Source organism: Hemicordylus capensis, chromosome 6 (genome assembly GCF_027244095.1).
Source record: "Hemicordylus capensis ecotype Gifberg chromosome 6, rHemCap1.1.pri, whole genome shotgun sequence".
Taxonomy (NCBI): domain Eukaryota; kingdom Metazoa; phylum Chordata; class Lepidosauria; order Squamata; family Cordylidae; genus Hemicordylus; species Hemicordylus capensis.
The window spans coordinates 157,410,599-157,431,911 of record NC_069662.1 but is presented as its reverse complement, the minus strand read 5'-3'; the positions used below and the strand labels follow the sequence as shown (position 1 = coordinate 157,431,911).

Sequence of the window (21,313 nt, the reverse complement as noted above, 5' to 3'; positions counted from 1 at the left end):
GCTACTTCAAAAGAAGAAGAAAAACAAGAGCAAAAATGGATTTTTCTTTTTCTGTTTTTATTCGAACGGTTCTGTTAAGCATTGGCAGCCTGAAACAGGCTTTCTCTCCCCCTTTTCTTGTCCTACTGGGCTTTTTGATCGGGAAGGTAGGGTTGGCTGTGAACTGAGATAACAAAACCCGGATTGTTTTCTTGGCACTTCTGCTAACCCTGGTGTGACATTGGGAAAATCACTACATCTCTGTGCTCTGTGCTGAGAGAGATGGCTACAGTGATTGTTTTCCACCCCTCAAGGGTAGGAGAAGGGTGAATATTATCATTTATAAAGGTGTAGACCTCTGTGCACAGAAAGAACCAATATGATGCATGATATTTATTCTCCTTAGGTGGGGCATAGCTCAGTGATACAACATTTGCTTGGCATGCAGAAGGTCTCAGGTCCAATCCCTGGCAGCATCTCCAGGTCGGGCCGGGAAAGACCCCTGGTGTGAAACTTTGGAGAGCCACTGCCAGTCAGTGTACTGACCTAGATGGACCAATGATCTGGCTCAGTATAAGGCAGCTTCCTATGTTCCTGTGCTATTCCTTGGGTTCTTTACTTATCAGATTCCCTGTTGTATTATTCCCTCAGTTGTTCATTTAACATAAACTGATGTGCTTTTCAAAATACTTTCCCTAGTCCAAGGAAATGAGCAGGATAGATTTCTTAAATACAGACATATATGGATAGTATAAGTAATGGTGGCATAAATAATTAACAATTTCCTCCTGTTATGCTAGAATTGAATCAATAAAGCAATGGGTTCTCCATGTAACTAACATGTTTTGTGAGAGGAAACTAAACTGCCATCCTTAGAACTGAAGAGGTATTTTTGGGAGGACTGTATAAGTCAGAAGTGACTGGAGATTTGGTGGGCCATCAGTCAAATCCAACATAAGCAATATAGCTACTCTAGTGTGCATTGCTACCAGCCACCTAATGGCGCAGCAGGGAAGTAACTCACCTAGTGAGCAAGAGATTGCTGGTTCGAAAACACCTATATCAGGCAGCAGTGATATAGGAAGATGCTGAAAGGCATCATCTCATACTGCGCAGGAGATGGCAATGGTAAAGCCCTCCTGAATTCTACCAAAGACCACCACAGGGCTCTTTGGTCGCCAGGAGTCGACACCGACTTGACAGAGCAATTTTACCTTTAGTGTGCATTGCTAAAAGAGATTAGAGCATCCTGCACCTTACAGCTTCTCTCTCAATCTCTCTCTCTCTCTCTCTCTCTCTCTCTCTCTCTCCCCTTGTTATTCACTGTTAGAAAAATGCTGTAATCTGGGGGTATGCAGAACGTTTCGAGCTCAAAACATTCCAACTTGAAACGGGCTATTTCCAGTGTCTTGAGCTCAAAACAGAATGCCCTTTAAACGAAGGGCCTGCTTCAAGCTCAGAACAGAACACCACCATTCTGAATCGGAACATTCCGAGTGTTCTGAGCACCATTTCATTTGGGAGGTCTGTTTTCCCCATGCTGACTGCTTTTGGCACTGGCTTCCGTGTAGGCATGCCTTACACTCCAGACTTTGCCTGTACCACAGGTGGGCCACCTCTGATGTAGGTTTCTGATGCTGAAGTGCTTATTATTTATTCATTCATTCATTCATTCATTCAATTTCTATAGAACTTCTAAAGCAATATCCTCTTTCCTTCCAATCCCTACAAGCTTTTCAGGCCAGACCAAGCTTCTCTGCTGCAGCAAGTGTCCATCTGTGTGTGAGTGAGCCCCAAGGCATGATTCTTTGAGTATTAGATGCTTCCTTGAGAGTATTTTGCCTGGGTGCTTCCTCCCATTCTGGATGCTTCATTGCATTCTTCGTAGTTTGTCTGATTTACTGCTGAGTGCAGAGAGGCTGCTTAGCAGCCAACACAAAACAGGTGGTAGGAACTGTGCAATCAGCATGTAAGTTCTTATGAAAGTGACACATGAATGTGAATAATATTTCCCAACTCGAAACATGGACTTTTCCAAGTTGATGAGCCACTTGCAAAGTGTTTTAAACATGGGAGCAAACATGTCGGTGGGGTCCTTTGCCTTGGCTTGGCGATAAATATCCCTATCAGCGAATGACATCCCAGTCCAGAGAGTGAGCAGGTTTTGCTAGATGTGGCAAGAGCTGGGAGAAAGGGCAGTGGCACAGGGAGGGCATAGGCAGCCTAGGTTCCCCTCTGTGCTGGCAGCAGCATGCTCCCTGACCCAGAAACCCACAGGGAGGCTGCCTAGCCCCTGCCCCTCAGGCGGCCTCTGCGCATGCACAGAAGCCATCTGAGTGGTTGGCATGGCAGCCAAGTGCCATCCTGACCGCTCAAATGGACAGAGCATGCACAGAGGTCATTTGAGCAGTGGGGACAGGGCAGCCTCCCCGTGGGCTGCTGGGTCACGGAGTGCACTGCCGACGTGGGCTTGGGGGCTTCCGGGTGAGGAGAAGGGGCAAGTGGGGCAGCCCCAGAGGCCGGGCAGCATGGGTTCTTGGAACCCATGTGGCCTAGTATAGCTCCACCCTGGAGAAAACAGCTTAACCACTTTAGCAATGGAATTCCCTCTAGAAAGCCTTTCTAGAAGCAGGTAGGAACCTGCTGTTCATACATGTGAAAATGGTGTGGTGGGCCGTCCCAGGAATGGGTGCGTGTGAGTTGATGCCCGTCGTCTTCTGCCTTTTTCTCCACCCATTGTGCATCACCTTCAAGGAAGCTGATGAGGACTGCTATCCTTGCATCACAGACCACCTGCCTAGTATGAGGATGAAAGACATCAGGCTTGTAAAAACCACCAGGCTTGAAGATGCCTCTATTCCCAGCATCCCGCAAGTCTCCCCGTCCCCACTGTGTCTGCTGCAGGGGGTGGGGTGGGGACTGGATGCAGGGAATTAGTCTCAGTTAGGCCTACAATATTAAACGACGTGATTTCCAATTAGGCAAATGATATAGAGCTATATAGTGAAGCTGTATTTGCACATGCCAGCCTGGTGCAACCATCACTCTTGAACCTGTAGTTGTATTTGCCATTCTTGCATTAATTGCTCTTTGGATGTTGCTGCTGTTCCTCTCCTCTGCTTAATATTCCTTTCTCTTTGCTGTTTTTAGGAGCTGGTGGGGAGCAATCCTCCGCAAAGGAACTGGAAAGGAATTGCAATTGCGTTACTTGTTATTCTGGTTATCTGCTCCCTGATTGTCACTTCGGTTATCTTGCTGACACCAGGTATTTATATAACCTTTAGCTTTTGTTGCTGCTGCTGTTGTAATTTCAGAGTCATTGGGAATGCATTTTAAAGAGGCAGAGACTTGCTTAAACTGAATTCGACTGATAGACCAGTCAGATGGAGAAAATCTCTCCCCTCTTCTTTTAAGCTCTTAATCTTGAGGGCAAGAGCTTTTTTTTTTTTTTAAGTGGGTAAATCTTTTTTAAAATCAAATCAGATTTTTGATTTTTAAGTTGCCTTGGGTTTTTTTTTTTTTTTAGAATCAATTATAATTAATTTCTCTTTTTTAAATGACTTGGTTTGAAATGAAATCTGAACATAATGCCAAAATACGATTTTCTAAAGCTGAATTTATTACCCTCTTACAAAGGGATGAACGGTTCTCTCTTTCTCTCTCATAGTTCTCTCTTTGCACAGAGAGAACTATGGGGAAACCGTCTCTGTCAATAATCATTGGGTACAATAATTCAGGTCTATGCACAGTGGCAGGGGCGGCCCTTCTGTGAGGCGAGGTGAAGCGGTTGCCTCAAGCAGCAGATTCCTGGGGCACCACCAGCAGGGTGGCTGGAACCCCTTCTGCCCAACTGCTTTTTTTTAAGGGGGGGATAGAGAACGAGAGGAGAGTGCACACTAGAGAGGGGGCATTTGCTATCCTGCCCAGAAGCAAAGGTATAATTGAACAAGGGGGAGACACAAATGTCCCTGGGCCCCTGAGGGAGAGGAGCCCACTTGCTCTTTGGTCTCCTCCCTCCCACCTCCGCGACTCTCTGGCAAGCTCCAGCTTCAAAAAGGATGAGCCCTCCTCAGAAGATATATATGTAGGTAGTAGGTATGTATGTTTAAAATATATCTTTCTGAGCCAGGAGAATACACACGTGCAAATGTGGGTGTTGAAATGGGGAGTGCATGGGGAGTGTGTGATTTTTTTTGTGAGGGAATGAGAGAAAGGATTTGGCAAAAAAATTAAAATATTTTTCACCATGTCCTTATTCTTCTTTTGAAGCAAAGACATTGGGGGAAGGAGGAGAAAGGAAAGCAGGGGCCTATCTTCACTTTTGTCCCAGGTCCCATGCCAATCTTGCTATGCCCCTGAGGAACAGAGGCCGCTTGCTGCCACTGCTTTAGGGCTTGAAACTGGGTGTCAGGGACATACAGGTGTCATCCATTGATCCAGCTGGATAACCTTTTGCTCCTATTTTATGCTGAGCCCCTACTTTGCAACTAGCTCAGAGTCAATACTCCAGTTATAACTATTTATGACTCTGCCATCCAGTTGAAGAACATGGACATTCACCTGCCATCTCATGGAGAACACTGATTTACCTGAATGAATGAATGAATGAATGAAACATTTTGATTTAATTCATTGATTTAAACTGGACTTTTCTCTGGGTGGTTAAATTACCTTGATTTGAATCAGTCTGCTTTGCCAAGTGTATACATGCATGTTCAATGTTTAAAAAGAAAAGAAAAGAGCAACTATATGTAAACAAATGCGAGCTTCCATGTTCTGCATGCTAAGTATCTTCTAAAACACACACACACACAAATGGGTTAGGTGTCAGGACAGGTGGTGCACAGGCTTCAACTGGGGATGCTATTTAATGGGGACACTCCCTCGTTCCTGGAATCAGTCCCTGGTAAATTGCTGTCCCTATTTTGTCTCTTTTTTGCCTCTCGGGGATGCCTTGTTCAAATGTTTGCATGTGAGCTCCTAGAGTTCCCATTCTTCAGGATTCAGCTCCCTCCCCAGAATCTCTAGAAATTAAACCTCCAGGTGAATGCGGGAGATGCATCGTATCTCTACTGTGACTACATGGTCAATGGTGCTTGGTGTCAAGGAGCCTTACTGATTGATTGATTGATTGATTGATTGATTTACCTACCTACCTACGTAAACCGCTTTGGCCACTTTTGTTGAAAAGTGGTGTGTGTGTGTGTGTGTGTGTGTGTGTGTGTGTGTGTGTGTGTATATATATATATATATATATATATATATTCATTCATCGTATTTGTATTCAAGACTAAGGCACTAGGCATTCTTGCTGTCTTATCAATAGAAGTCCACACATCCCCTAAGCAGAACATCCTGCCCCACCTTCTCATAGCAATTCCAACCCCTTCTACTTCCCTACTTTGGCTTTTTTCCTGGTTTCTATAGCACCTGTTGTCTGGAAGGGACTGAGTGTAAATTGCTAACTTTTGGAGTGCTGCCATTAGCGGCAGCTGCCGAGTCAGTGAGGCATATACACATCACTGTGGAAGCTTGTCATGAACAGAGATGTAAAATTTCAGAAATGCTGAAGCCATGAGTGTGTGTTTGTGTGTGTGTGTGTTTGTGTGTGTGTGTAATAGAGGACTTTAAAATTGGACTAGAAGACCTTCAAGATCCCTTCCAACTGTAAAATTCTGTAATTCTGTGATTCTGTATCGCCGCCGCCCCCCCAACCCACCAAGAAAAATTGAAATTTGGGGGGAAACTGAAATGCATACAGTATTTTTGTATACAACTTAGCACAAACAATATACTATTTTATGCAGCTTAAAAGTACAAATGGCTTCATTTTAGTCCAGCAATATTTACAGATATAGCTAGTGATGGGAATGGAGTTGCAAGTTTGCTGCACCCTAAGACAACCAAGACTGTGATCCTATTCACACTTTCCTGGGAGTAGGTCTCATTGAATTCAGTGGGATTTACTTTTGAGTAGACATGTATAGGGTCAGATTAGTATATCTTCATTTTCACCACGAAGGAAAATAGGAAAAGTTAATTTCTTTTCCGACCAACATCCAGACTAACAAAATGCTGGTGCAGTGAGCACTTAGCATGTGTGTGGACTGACTTTTGTGGCTCAGTTCGAATTCGGACTGAATTTGAACTGAACCACTGGTCTGTGAACTGGTTCAGTTGAACCTACTGGCTGGTCCGGTCTCTTCAATTGAATCAGCTCGAACCAGCTCAAAACGGCTTGAAATGGTTCAAGGGTCTATGCTTGTTAATGTGAAATCTGGTAAGGATTCCCCTTTACCAATGAAGGGGGGATCCTGGCTTGAAAGGGCTTCTAAAGGGAGGGCAGTGAGGGGGCACCTTTAAAAAGGCGTTAAACTTTTAACCCCTGCTAACTGAGCAAAGAGGCACCTTTTAAATGTGATTCTCTTTTATCTGGCAGAGAGAGAGCAACTGGCCCTATCCACCCCCAGCACAGTACCCCTCCAGTGACTGTTGCTGGTGTCTGTATTATGGTTTTTTTTAAGATTGTGAACCCCTTAGGGGCAGGGATCCATCTTATTTATTTGTTTTTTAGTTCTCTATGTAAACCACTTTGGAAATTTTTGTTGAAAAGTGAAATATAAATATTGTTGTTTTTTAACAGTAGATGTACGGTGCTTGCCACCCCTTGAAACCCTGGAACTCCTCCCAGCAGCCCACTCACACAGCAGCAGTGCGGATCCAGAACTGACCTGGCCTCCACACATGTGCAGAGGTCACACAGATGGCCGCTGTGCATGCGCGGAGGCCAGGTCAGTTACAGAACCATGGCAGCACCGTACTGGCGGGCTGCTGGTGGGGGGGAGCACCAGGGTTTTGAGGAGCAGTGAGCACTTTACGTCTCCTTTAAAGGTGCCGTCTTGCCGCCTCCCCACCAGCCTCCCTTTTTGAAGCCTTTTCAAACCAGGATTCCCGTTTGCTTGCCTTGCTCTTCAAGCTCCTGATGCTGTGGCCGAATCCTCTGCTGTGGTCTGCATTGGCCTCACACTCGGTACCTTCTCTCCTAAGCACGTATGTGCCAGTACAATAAGTCTTAGGACTGGACCATTAGAAGGTAGTAGAAGTGAAGGTTTGTGTGCCTATTATTGAAATAAACCGTGTTTCATGGCTGAATCTTAAGTGGCTAAAGTACCTTGGGACTAGTCAAGTAAAAAGCCATTTTCTCCTCCATTAATTGGCTCAATAGAGTCTGTTTATGGCGTCTCTAAGCAGAGATGTGTTTAGCCTGCATAACAAGTTAACACTAAACAATGGGAAAGAGGCTCAGTGATGCAAGGCATCAACCCATCTCAGATGCTTAGAGGTAAATACCCGGATGCTCAACGTATTTACTTAGAAGTTGTCTCACTGGTGTCAGTGAAGCCCATGCCCAAACAATTGTGCTGGGGATTAGAGTGCATCTGCCCTTCAAGAGATGAGTTGAGACCTATGACTTGGTAGGTCTCCTGATTTCAGGAGGGTTGCACCAGGGATTCCACTGCTACCATGTGTTTAGAGGATAGGTTCTCAAACTTGAGTCCCCAGCAATCTTCCCTCTAACAGGAATTCTCAGATGTTGTTGACTACAACTCCCACAATCTCCAGCCAAACGTCATTGCAGCTGAGGATGCTGGGAGTTGTAGTGAACAACATCTGGGAATCTCTGTTAGAGGGAGCAGTGGTCCCCAGCAAAGCTCCCTGTAACAGGGATTCGTAGATGTTATTGACTACAACTCCCAGCATCCCCAGCTGCAATTGCTTCTGACCATTGCAGCTGGGGGTTATGGGAGTTGTACACAGCAACATCTGGGAATCCGTTAGGGGGAGCCCTGGTCCCCAGATGTTGTTGGATTTAAACCCTCATCGTCTTTAAAGAACATCTGGGGACCCAAGTTTGAGAACCTCTTGTATGAAGAGTAGAAAAATGGGGAGGGGGAGAAAACAAAGAAGAATGGACTCATCCAATAAAAAGTTAACAGTTGATTTTGTGTTGCATATAGGGATGGGACCAATGGGAGATCCTCCTGGTCTTGGAATAATAGCAGAATGGGGAGCACTTTAAACGTGACCCTAACTTAATGGTAGCTGCTTGTCTGTGAGAGGTTTCCACCTAGTTGGGGGAATGATCCAAGCATGTGGTGGCAGGGTGTGTGTGTGTGTGTGTGTGTGTGTGAGAGAGAGAGAGAGAGGGGGGGATCTTCTGAGTGCAGAACTGATGCCTAACTTGTGTATGGGATGGTTTTTAAGAAAGACCCATGTGACTGAGTCTCATTCATATGACTGGGATTTTAAATGTTGCTCCAGCTGCATCCTGGCTGGCAATAATAATGTTTACCGCACCGCTGATTCTGGGTGATACAAGAAGGTCAATCCTGGACCACTGCCTGCTCTTCTGAGATCTGTTGCACTATCCTACTCTGGACTTCTTGTAAGGGAAGCTGTTAGGATTTCCTTCTGCATGGTCGGCCAGCCTGCCCACCCAGGTTCCATACAGCTCTTGGATCAAAGTAAGGCTAGTGCAGCATGGGAGCTTATATGCGTATACCTTTTGAAAGTGCAGAGCAGCAGCCTGGTCCTCAGAAGTGTGAGCTCAAGTACCTGGGGAGGAGGTCTGAGCAGGTATACAGGAGAGCAGCTCTGTCCAGCTACTGCAGAGATGTGGGACAAGGCATCAGTGCCTTATGGTTCTCCATCTCCTCCCATAAGGCTGTCCATGGAGCAACTAACTCCCCCCACTTTCCAGTACAGATATCCCTGTCACTGCACTGAAGGTCCAACTAGATGGAGTCAAACCATTGGTCCATCTAGCTCAGTATTTTATACCCAGACTGGCAGTGGCTTCTCTGAGGTTGCAAGGCAGGAGTCCCTCTCAGGCCTATGTTAGAGATATTGCCAGGGAGGGAACTTAGAATGTTCTGCATGCAAGCATGCAGTTGCTCTTCCCAGAGTGGCTCCATCCTCTAAGAGGAATAATCTTACTGTGTTCACACATGTAGTCTCCCATTCAAATGCAAACCAGGGTGGACCCTGCTTAGCAAATGGGACAATTCATGCTTGCTAACACAAGACCAGCTCTCCTCCCTCATCACGTCTCTCTTTTACCTTCCATCTGGATTGGACAACTGCTGCAGATCAGGATAGCAGTTTGCCTCAGAAGGCACCAATGGTTGGCACCAATGGGAGCTTTCCTTCTGAGACAATTAGCAGCTGTGGGAGCACAAACTGAATAAGAATTGGGGTAGGGTAAAGGCCTCCCCTCCATGCCATGGTCTCCTCTGCAGGATCCTCCAACCTGGCTGCTATTTTGAAAGTCACAAGTGCTAAGCATGTTGTAAATATCTCATCTTCAGATGATTAGCTGCCAACGCTTAGTGAGAATTTTTTTTAAAAAGTGATCTTTAAAAGGGAAGTGAAATATGTGATTTGACAGTCTCATGATACCTAAAACTTTGTCTCTGGCCTTTTGAAACTGCTTCCAGACAAAGAACACTCCTGGTTTTCTTGCATTACTCTTGTATTTGGATACATGTGGCCAAAGCCCTTGGGGCGCCCTTCCATGAGGCGAGGTGAGATAGCCACCTCATGGAGCAGATTATTGGTGTTCCAGCAAAGGAGGAACAGAAGATGCCCTCCTGGCCCTTGCTTTAAAACAATAGAAAGAGAGGGTGGAGAGTGCATGCAAGTGCGTGGGGTGTGTGACTTTTGGTTCATGGCCTCAGGCACATGGAAGTCTTGAGTCACCACTGGCTGCCAGACCTCTTCTACAGAATGTTCTTGGTACCAGTTCTAGTGAGCTGGTCTTGTGATAGCAAGCATGACTCTTCCCCTTAGCTAAGCAGGGTCTGCCCTGGTTGCATATGAATGGGAGACCACATGTGACCACTGTAAGATATTCCCCTCAGGGGATGGAGCCACTCTGGGAAGTTCAGAAGGTTCCAAGTTCCCTCCGACAGCATCTCCAAGATAGGGCTGAAAGAGATTCCTGCTTGCAACCTTGGAGAGGCCATTGCCAGTCTTTGTAGACAACACTGAGCTAGATGGACCAATGGTCTGACACAGTATATGGCAGCTTCCTATGTTCCTATGACACTTGGCAATCAGGAGAACTGCACACTCTCCCAATGCAAATTTTCCATCCTTGTGGAAGTGGGCAGTATTTGAAGCACATTTATTTATGTATTATTTATGTATTGTTCAATTTATACACCGCTTTTCATTTAAAAAATCTCATAGCGGTTTACAATATAATTAAAACAATGCATAATTAAAATACAAAAGTACAGATAATATGACTATTAAAAAAATCTCTATTTAAAAATTTAATAACCCATTAAAAACAGAAATAATAACAACAACAGCAGCAGCAGCAGCAACAACAACAACAACAACTAAACAAAACAGGCTTTGGATACCAAACATCTAAAACATCAAGTAAAATTAAACCATCTGCTGTGCATAGACGATCTAAAGTTGTATGGAAAGTCCCAGTCAGAAATCGAATCACTGCTAAACACTGTCCGTATATTCAGTAGCGATATAGCAATGGAGTTTGGACTAGACAAGTGTGCTGCATTAATAATGAACAGAGGAAAAATAACAAAAACAGAAGGAATAGAACTGCCCAATGGAAGCAGCATCAAGAACCTGGAAGAGAAAGAACATTACAAATACTTGGGTATTCTCCAGGCTGATAGCATTGCACACACTGAAGTTAAAAGAAAAATTGGAAATGAATACATCAGGAGAGTTAGAAAAATCCTCAAGTCCAAACTCAATGGCGGGAACATCATACAAGCCATAAATACCTGGGCTATACCTGTTATTAGATAGCCTATCTACATCACTGCGGGAATAATAGACTGGCAGAGCTAGAGACGCTAGATCGTAAGACCAGGAAAATCATGACCATCAATCATGCTCTGCACCCCCGCAGTGATGTAGATAGGCTATACCTCCCCTGCAGCTCAGGTGGAAGAGGAATGCTGCAAGTCCATCAAACAGTAGAGGAGGAGAAAAGAGGCCTTGAAGAATATATCAAGGACAGTGAAGAAGATGCACTTAAAATGGTCAAGAACGCGAAACTATTCAACACCAATGAAACAAAGCAGGCCTACAAGAAAGAACAAGTCAAGAAGCGAGCAGAAAAATGGAAAAATAAGCCACTGCATGGTCAATATTTGCGCAATATAAATGGAAAATCAGACATCACCAAGACCTGGCAATGGCTTAAGAATGGCAACTTGAAGAAAGAAACAGAGGGTTTAATACTGGCTGCTCAAGAACAGGCACTAAGAACAAATGCAATAAGAGCCAAAGTCGAAAAATCCACAACAAACAGCAAGTGCCACCTTTGTAAAGAAGCAGATGAAACAGTGGACCACCTAATCAGCTGTTGTCAAAAGATCACACAGACTGACTACAAACAAAGGCATGACAAGGTAGCAGGGATGATACACTGGAACATCTGCAAAAAATACAAGCTACCTGTAGCCAAAAATTGGTGGGACCATAAAATTGAAAAAGTGGTAGAAAATGAAGATGTAAAAATATTATGGGACTTCCGACTACAAACAGACAAACATCTGCCACACAATACACCAGATATCACTGTAGCCGAGAAGAAAGAAAAACAAGTCAAAATAATCGACATAGCAATACCAGGGGATAGCAGAATAGAAGAAAAAGAAATAGAAAAAATAACAAAATACAAAGTTCTACAAATTGAAATTGAAAGGCTGTGGCAGAAAAGACCAAAATAATCCCAGTGGTAATTGGCGCCCTGGGTGCAGTCCCAAAAGACATTGAAGAGCACCTCAACACCATAGGGGCCACAGAAACCACCATCAGCCAATTACAAAAAGCAACTTTACTGGGAACAGCCTATATTTTGTGACGATATCTATAATAACCAACAGTATTGATGATAAAATTCAGCCATCCCAGGTCCTTGGGAAGGACTCGATGTCTGGATAAAACAAACCAGTCAATAACACCTGTCTGACTGTGTAAATAAATAATAATAATAAAACATAAAACACAAAACGCAAAGCAGCAGCAGTAAAAACAATACTTTTATTCAAAAGCCTGAGTGAAGAGCCAGATCTTCACTTTTGCCCTAAAAACTGTCAAGGAGACTAAGGAGCGGATACCCTTTCTTTTCTCTAGTTGCCTTCTGAGAGGCTGTAGACCAGGGGCCACCAATTTAGCAGCTCGGACAATCAGTGCAAGTTGAATGTGCTGAGGTCATTCACCCTGCCATCTTGTGATGAAGATGTCGCGGCCTTTCTGAATTCTAGGCATGTAATTGGGACTTGACATTCAAAGTGTTAATTGATTTTTCACTCCTGTTGACTGGTTCTTAATGAATGTGTGCATTTATTAAAATGAATACATAATGCAGTTTTTTAAAAAAAGAACTAGTGTGGATTAAAAATACAAGAATGCTAAATATATTGTTGCATGGTCTTGGCATAAACATTGTAATTGCCACTACAGTGACTAATTCATTTTTAATCATAAAAGATGTGTCTGAGGAGAAAAGTGTATTTTACAACAAAACGTGAACTTCTTGAAGCACTCGGAGCAGACATTTGCTCATAATAATACTTATTAATATTTATGGCTTGGGTTCCCAGACTTGGGTTCCCAGCAGTGTTTCCTGTAAGAGGGAATCGCAGACGTTGTTGACTACAGCTCCCAGAACCCCTAGCTGCTGTGGGCTTTGGCTGAAGATGCTGGGAGGGAAGTGAGGTGCTTGCACTCACCACCTGCCACGAAACCACCATTTGAGATGGCCGCCACCCCCACCCCCACACACAACAGCAGGGGATTGCCAGTCAATAGTATTTAGTAGTGATGTGCATGGAACTCAGAGGGTGTGGTTTGAAGGTGGGAGGTTGCACTTTAAGGGCAAGGGAGGGTGCACTTACCCCCCACCTCCGCTTTCCCCCCTTCGGCACTCCATTTTTCAGGGCTCCTTCAGGGCTGCAGCATAATCTCCCTGCCGTCCCATTCCCTCTTTGCCTGGAAAGACCCGGAAGTACTGGGGACATATGAGTGTGCCAGGTGCATGTGCACACACTGGGTGGGCGCATGAGTGCAATGTGTGTGTGTGCCCAGTGTAAGCCTGTGAGCCCAGTATTTCTGGGCAAAGAAAGGACCTAGAGGCAGGGAGGTATGCTACCACCCCAAAGGAGCCTTGGAAAATGGAGTGCCGGTGGGGGGGAAGCAAGGGAGGTTTAAGTGCACCCTCCTCCGCCCTTAAAGTGCAACCCCCCACCTTCGAATTGGCCAAACAGCCGTTTGCTCGAACCAGTTTGGAGGCCCTTAAAAAGGCACATCCCTAGTATTTAGTCTGGTAGATAAATCAAACACTGTGTCCTTGTTCATATTTTGAGACTGTGGTCCATTCAAAGAGAGAAGTGGCATCTGGCCCCAGTTGCCAAATGGCCTGATAAACTGAAAATAAATAAAATGGAGAGTCCTATTTATGTACCTATTTCCTTCTGAATTTTTTTACAGTTGAAGATAATAGCCAGTCTCAAAAGAAGAAGATTACAGTAGAAGATTTGTTCAGTGAAGATTTCAAAATTCACGACCCAGAGGCTAAATGGATAAGTGGTGAGTCTGCAATCATATATGAAAATAGCTCTTGTTCTGTTGCAATTTCAAGCACTTTCCCCCTCTGTCTTTGTTCTTTCACCTGAGGTGGCTCACCCGGAGAGCTGGCGATGAGGGAGAAAGGAGGATCTGTTGGCGTGAGAAAGAAAATGGTAGCTGTCTCATCGGATTTTAAGGAAAGCCATTGCAATATGTGGGTGGGAGAAAAAGGGGTGATAGCAGAAGAACAAAAGATGACCGTGAAGGCAGAAAATGGTAGTTTGGGTGTATGAAGCAGCTTTATATTTGGTCAGATGTTTGGCCTGTCTAGACCAGTGCTGTCTGCTCTGACTGGCAATGGCTCTCCAAGGGTCTTGGGGAACTTTCCCGGAACTTTTTAACTGGAGATGCTGGGGATGGACCTGATACCTTCTCAGTGAAAAGACCTCATCTGAAACCCTGGAGACCTGCTACCAGTCAGTGCAGATAATGCTGAGCTAGATGGACCAATGATCTCTGTTGGTATAAGGCAACTTGCTATGGCCCTGTGATATATTCTGTGTACACCACCCTGAGTACGTCACAAGAAGGGCAGGGTACAAATGTGATAAACACACACATCATTGTATGGTAGGTTAGGAGGAGAGGTAGTGATGGGTCTAAGGTCACTGGGTGAGATTCATGGCCCCAACCCAGACCTTAAGATCTTCTTTGGAGGCCTCCTCTTAATGCCCCTGCCAAACTAAGTGAGGTGGGTGGCTACTAGGGAGAGGAGGGCCTTTTTGGTGGTTGCACCCCGTTTATGGAATAGCCTCCCCAGTGAGGTTTGCCTGGCTTCATCACTTTGTTCGTTTAGATGCCAGATGAAGACCTTTTTGTTACTCAGGCCTATTAAATTTTAAATTTTGATTTGATTTTAACTGATTTTAAGAAATGTCTTTTTAATGGTTTTGTGTTGCATTTTGTATTTCCTTTCTCCTTGTTTGTTGGTCTGTTATGATTTAATGTGTTGCATATTTTTAGCTTATGTTTTAATGTTGTGTTGTAAGCTGCCCAGAGAATAATTTGTTATGGGGTGGCTAACAAATAACATTTGTTTATTTATTACTGTCGATGTAGTTGTTATTTTATCAGCTGGGACAGAACCTGGGTTTTCCATGTCAAGTGCCAATTATCTCTAATCATTGAAGCAGTGTATTTTCAGAAACCTGCTGTGGAATACCCAAGCTCTTATAACACTGTTCTTTGAACACTGACATGTGAATAGACCGATGTAAACAAGACCAAGCATGGTATAGTACAGGGATTCTCAAACTTGGGTCCTCAGATGATGTTGGATGACAGCTCCTATTACCCCAGCCATTGTGGCTGGGGATGAAGGGAATTGTAGTCCAACCACATCTGGAGACCTAACGCTGAGAATCCCTGGTGTAGTGGTTAGAGTGTCAGACTAGGAGCAGGGAGACCTGGGCCAAATCCCCACTCAGCCATGAAGTTCACCAGGTGACCTCAGCCCAGTCAGACTTTCACAGCCTCACCTACTTCTTGAGGTTGTTGTGAGGATAAAATGGGGTTTACTGACCTTGTATGTTGCTTTGGGCTTGTGGAGGATCTGCCTTGCTGTGCCATCACGAGGCACGGATCTCCATGACCATACCAGTATAACCTCTGCCACCAAGTAGACTTTTGTGCTTTCAGCTGAGTCTACCACAATTGCCTTTCAAGCTTCTATCACAAAAACAAACTTTGGTAGAGGCCTATAGGTGTAGGGTGGAGAAAACAGAAGCTACAATTTTCCTTTAGATGTAAACAATAAATTTTACTTTACAATTAGTTCAATTTAAATTAAAAGTTGCTTCACAAGTTCCATACAAAACCCCCCACCATCAACCAAAAGAGCATAAGAAATAAACAAAATGTGGTCAAAACAAATCCACTAACCTGATGTTCACTGTGCCCTAACTTAGTGATCACTTTTAGCAACTCTGGCTTTTTCTTAGTTCACATTCAGGTCCTGTCATTTTCCAGCTTTGTGTGATTTCAGTACTGTAGAGTTTGCACCACTCTGCCAGTGATTCAACAGCTTTATCTACTGCCACAGCTCTGTGCCTGAAATTCTTCAATTCTGTAGTCTCTCTCCAGACTGTCTTTCTTCAAGCCTTAAACTTTGCCTGCATGTTGAACTCCTCTCTGATTCTGCAATGCACTCCTCCTCTTCTACTACTTCTTCTACTTCTCCTCCTCCTCCTTCTCCCTCCTCTTCCTCCTCCTTCCAATTCTAACACTTAACTCAGACTCCAACTCAACTAACTTGTCTCACTGAACAATCCTTCTCTCTCTCTCTCTCTCTCTCTCTCTCTCTCTCTCTATATATATATATATATACACAATTTTTGCTCCAACAGTTTTTTAAACAACCCAACCAGTGTAACTCAAAGTTCCCTACAATTTTTCAACACTTCCCTTCCCTCCAAAACCAAACTGTCAAACTGATATTTTCAAAGTGAAACTAAGGTGCAGCAGGCATGAACTCTTGACCCTGCCAGTTTTTCTAACACAGGGACTTGCAATCAAAATCCATTTACAATAATGATGAGGTTTGTGGATAATAATGCAATTTACAATTCATTTATAATGCAAGGGCTTATTTACAAAAACCAAGAGGTCTAGGCCTCATTCCTCCACAGGGCTCTTTGGAAGAAGGGTGGGATAGACATGTAATTAATAATAATGATTGTGGCTTCGCTTTAGAATTCCTTCAAGGGTGAACTAGAAGAATTGTGGATGGATGAGAATAGAGCAAGAAAGATTGGTAGTCAAAATGACACTGAGGGCAGGCAAAACAGGCAAATGTCAGGTGACATATCTTCCATATGTCACTTTCAGTTTTCCTTTTTTCATTCCAAAATTCATACTCTTTCCCAAACACCACTATTTCCAGGCAGAGAGGTTAAGTGTTGCTAAGGAACAAGTAACTCAGTGGACCAGCAACAGCTGGCCATCTCCTTGCTGGCTTGTATAGGAGGAGCTGCCATGTGCTCTTCTTATTCTGTCTTCATTTTTAGTTCTTTAAAATGGTAGCAGAATTAATATGCACAGAGAATATACAGTGGTGGGAGCTTATCCTTTAACTGCATCTCTCAACCTTCCTCCACACATATATGCCATTGCTGGGCCAGATCAAAAATATATCGATGTGCAACTTAAAAGTTATGCTTAAACAATGTGACTCAGAAGTCTCTTTCAGAGCTGCTTTCATTTCAGTGTTGGCCCCTGCAAACTAGCTGTGTGTTGGTGGAGCGGGGGAGGGGGGACAAGCTGCAGGTGCTCCTGTTATTATTTATTTATTATTAAAAAATTTATACCACCCTTCCAAAAGGCTCAGGGCGGTTTGCATTAAAACACCATTAACATCAATTAACAATTTAAAAAAAATTATAAAACTGCATAAAATAATAATTAACAATTAAAACATCATAAAACACCAATTAAATGGCCAACAATTTAAAAACAAGTTTTAAAAAGCTGAGAAAGCTTGGTTGAAGAGATGTGTTTTTAGAAGTTTCTTAAAAATTGCCAGAGATGTGGAGGCTCGTATCTTAGTAGGGAGTGCATTCCACAATCTTGGGGCAGCAGCTGAGAAGGCCCGTCTCCGTGTAGCCAGCAAACGAGTTGGCGGCAACTGGAGACGGACTTCCTCAAGTGACCTCAGTGGGCGGTGGGGCACATAGCGAAGAAGACGTTCTCTTAAATACCCAGGGCCTAAGCTGTTTAGGGCTTTGTAAGTTATAACTAGCACTTTGTATTTTGCCCGGAAACCTATTGGCAACCAGTGTAGCTCCATCAACAGAGGAGTAACATGGTCTCTCCGAGATGACCAAGAGACCAACCTGGCTGCCGCATTCTGAACCAACTGAAGTTTCCGGACTACATACAAAGGCAGCCCCACATGGAGCACATTACAAAAGTCAAGTCTGGAGGTTACCAACAAATGTACCACTTTTTTGAGGTCATTGATCTCGAGAAACGGGCACAGCTAGCGTATCAGCCAAAGCGGATAGAAAGCACCCTGTTCTGCCCTGGCTATCTCTCTCCCACTTTTGTTTCACCCCCAGCCCGAGCCCAGTGGACTGGTAATTTGCCCAATTGGAGATTGACCTCCTCAATGGGGCAGTTGGGGAGTTCAGTCCCCAACCAGGTGAATCACCAGCCCATGGGGTGGGGCAAGATGAGTAAAGGTGAGCAGGGCGAACCGGAGACATCAAGCATTGCAGCTGCGGCTCGTTTTCTGCCTCTTCCTCCCAGCTTGTTTGCAGCGGCTGCCCCTGCTCTGAGTAGTGTGACTTGACAACTGCCCTCGGGATTTCACTTTCATAGGCCCTGCCCCAGTCTCTAAGTATTACCATATTACCGTAAGGAGGTGTGGGAAGAAGCCATGCCTCCTTACATGGAAACCCCTTTTGTGTTGCTGCCGTTGTGTATGAGGGACCTCTTGCATAGACTGTTGCTTAGAATTTGCTTCATTTCTTTCTTTAAGAGTAATCTAGTTTGGCCTTTAAAGCTTTCTGCTTTGTATGTGGGGGCCGCCTTCGCTTAGGGCAGGTGTGAGGTAGCCTCTCTCTGTTGAAGTAGAGTCCATCTATAGGACACCAGAAAACTAGCCATCTGTTGCAAACCAGTTCCCTACTTCCACTAGCTAATTCTCTGTTGTACAAATCCAGGAGAGGGCACAGAGCACACGGCTGAGCAACAATCTTCACTGTTTTTCAAGTGGGGGACACTTGAGCGAAAACCCTTTGATACAAGATACATTTCCTACCATACGGATAGCCCTGCAGGGCTTTTATCAGAAGCAGGGGTTGGGCCTGAATTTGAAGGGCCTTTCAAATGAAGGGCCTGCTTTGAGCTTGGAATGAAATGACCCCGTTCGGAGTCAGAATGTTCTGAGTGTTCCAAGTGCCATTTTGGCCCTTGAAGAGAAATTGAACCCTGTTCAACTCCAGCACCTTCTTTGGAGGTGAAAAGCAGTAGCTTATACTCAGTAGCAGAAAACAGGCAGGTGGAGAAGGGAGAACTGGCTATCCCTGCCAGCCATTTTTCTTCCCAGATTGCCTCCTTGTGCTGCATTTTCCCTGTAGGGAAAAAGACACAAAGATATATGCTATATTTCCCCCCTGTGGGGATAAAAAGCGACTTGGGGGACAATTGAGAGAGAAAAAATAGCTGGCAGGGATACAGACCTGTTTCCTACTTGCCCATTCTCTGCTCTTGTATCTGATTTCATTAAATTATTGTTGTTATAATTATAATTATATCCCGCTGTTTCTCCAAAGAGCCCAGAGCAGTGTACATAGTTACGTTTATCCCCACAACAACCCTTTAAGGTAGGTTAGGCTGGAAGGTAAGTGACTGGCTCAGAGTCACCGAGAGAGTTTCATGGCTGAATGGGGATTTGAACTCGGGTCTCCCTGGTCCTAGTCCAACACTCTTACCACTACACCACACTGGCTGTCATATCAAGCTCTCATGAAATGTCAGGGGAGAGTTACAAAGAGCTCTGTGCATTGTGCTCTTTAGTTCTCATGTTAAAAAAGCGAAAGAGAGATTTGTGTGTCCAGTGAGCTTAACAGAAAGAGAGTCATTGACTGAGATGCGGTTCAGGTTGAAAAGACTGAAGGTTGATCAGGCACTGAAAAAGATCTATAGTGAACTGTCACTGGGAAAGTCATTATATAAATGTCAAATGGCTCTTGAACTGAATGGCTTGGCCTTTTGCTGCTGCTTTATATTATGACGTGTCAAATTCTGATTTCAGTTACTTTTGGCATAAAAACTCAGAGGGTCTCCATGGCATTGCAGAACATTCTTTCAGATTGATGTGTTACAGGCATGGATGTCTTGCTGGGGGGGGAAATGGTTTAAAATGCCATCCTTTTCATCAGAGGTTATCAGAACAATGTAGCAGACATAATTAGTTTTTGCATCACCCTTGTGGGGCAGGCAAATATTATTATTGCACTCATTTTACAGCTGGGTAAACAACAAAACAGAGTGATGAATTTTTAAGGTCATGAGCAAGACAACGGATGAGTTGGGAATACAATATGGTGCGCCAGTATCCTAGCCCCTGATGTCACTGATCTACTCTTCAGTCTCCAACAGGCTTCCTCCCACCTTCTAATCTTTTTGAATCTTCTGTTCTCCTCTACAAGCATTGCAAAGAACCCCATTGCACAATATCTTAGCTCTTACACTCCAGCTGCTCCTGTTAGGTACCTGTCATGTACCTGTCCCTAGTTTTGCCTCTTGGGGCAAATATAGCTTGTTAAAATTTTGCACCTACTAGGGATATATAGAACGTTCCGACTTCAAACGGGCCGTTTCATGTGTTCCAAGCTCAAAACAGAACGCCCTTCAAATGAAGGACCTGCTTTGAGCTTGGAACGAAATGACCCCGTTTGGAGTCAGAATGTTCTGAGTGTTCCAAGTGCCATTTTGGCAGGCTGTACTTCCCTTGCTTCCTGTTTTTGTTACTGGCTTTCAATTGGCTTGTTATCATACAAATCAAAATGACTGGAAATGACCTCTAAGGTCATTTCTGGCTACCCAGGAACCACGGATATGTGGGTTTTAACCATTTTGTATCTTCAGATAACAAAGTCAGGTGTCAGTTAGACACCCATGGATATGCAGAACTGCAAATAGTGGTACCACTTATAGCAAGGTCCACCTGTACGTTGTTAGCATTTCTGTACTGTTTTTCTGCTTTATATCTCTTTATGCCAAATTTTATACTCATTTTTCAATTTTACGAAAGTTTCAACTAATTTTTAAAGGATCCTTTTAAAGTAGAAAGACTACTTTTTAAAAGATTGAAAAGTAAAATGAGTTTTTGTTTGAACCAGTGAGTTAAGTAAAACAGTTTCCTTGAGTTTACAGAAATTAGGCATTTACTCAATATCCTATGCAAATAGTTTTCTATGAGTTATAATTTAAAGCTGGAAAGTGGGAAAATGCACTTATTAGAAGTTAAACTACACTGGTTACCTACCACAAAAATAGTTTAATTACATAGTTTGATTTGTTTTTCATAAAGTAATTGTATTCATCTGTATGAAAAGTCATTTAATGTGTAGTTTAATTACTGCCCATCACTAACTGGATATCTGTCTGTCCATCTGTCTGTCTAGCCAGCGTGGTGTAGTGGTTAGAGTGCTGGACTAGGACCGGGGAGACCCGAGTTCAAATACCCATTCAGCCATGAGACTTGCTGGGTGACTCTGGGCCAGTCACTTCTCTCTGAGCCTAACCTACTTCACAGGGTTGTTGTGAGGAGCAACCTAAGTATGTAGTACACCACTCTGGGCTCCTTGAAGGAAGAGCGGGATTTAAAATGTAAATAAATAAATATATTCTAAAACATTAGAATGCTTAGAAGTTAGTGTTTGGGATGGAATTTGGCATCACGAAGATCTCAGCTTTCATTCCTTTCAAAGCAAGAAGCTTTCTGGTCCTTAACATTGTGAAGATCATCTTCTTAAAAGCCTGTAGGTATTGTCCAGGGACATCTGAGGAGACAGACATTCCACTGGCCATAAGGCCCTTCAGGGGCATTTACTGTATCTTACAGTGCTCACGTGTAGTCTCCCATTCAACTGCAACCAGGGCAGACCTGCTTAGCTAAGGGGACAAGTCATGCTTGCTACCACAAGAACAT

The 21,313-nt window shown here is 43.9% G+C and overlaps 1 protein-coding gene across 7 annotated transcripts in view; it reads left to right on the top strand.

Annotated features, from left to right (window-relative positions):
• DPP6 (dipeptidyl peptidase like 6) overlaps positions 1 to 21,313 on the top strand; it is a 735,952-nt gene that overhangs the window by 496,143 nt on the left and 218,496 nt on the right. For all 7 annotated transcript variants that reach the window (XM_053261856.1, XM_053261858.1, XM_053261855.1 and 4 more), the window contains exons 2-3: positions 3,130 to 3,244; positions 13,519 to 13,617. In XM_053261856.1, coding sequence (XP_053117831.1) covers positions 3,130 to 3,244; positions 13,519 to 13,617 — 214 coding nt within the window. The remainder of the gene's footprint in view (positions 1 to 3,129; positions 3,245 to 13,518; positions 13,618 to 21,313) is intronic.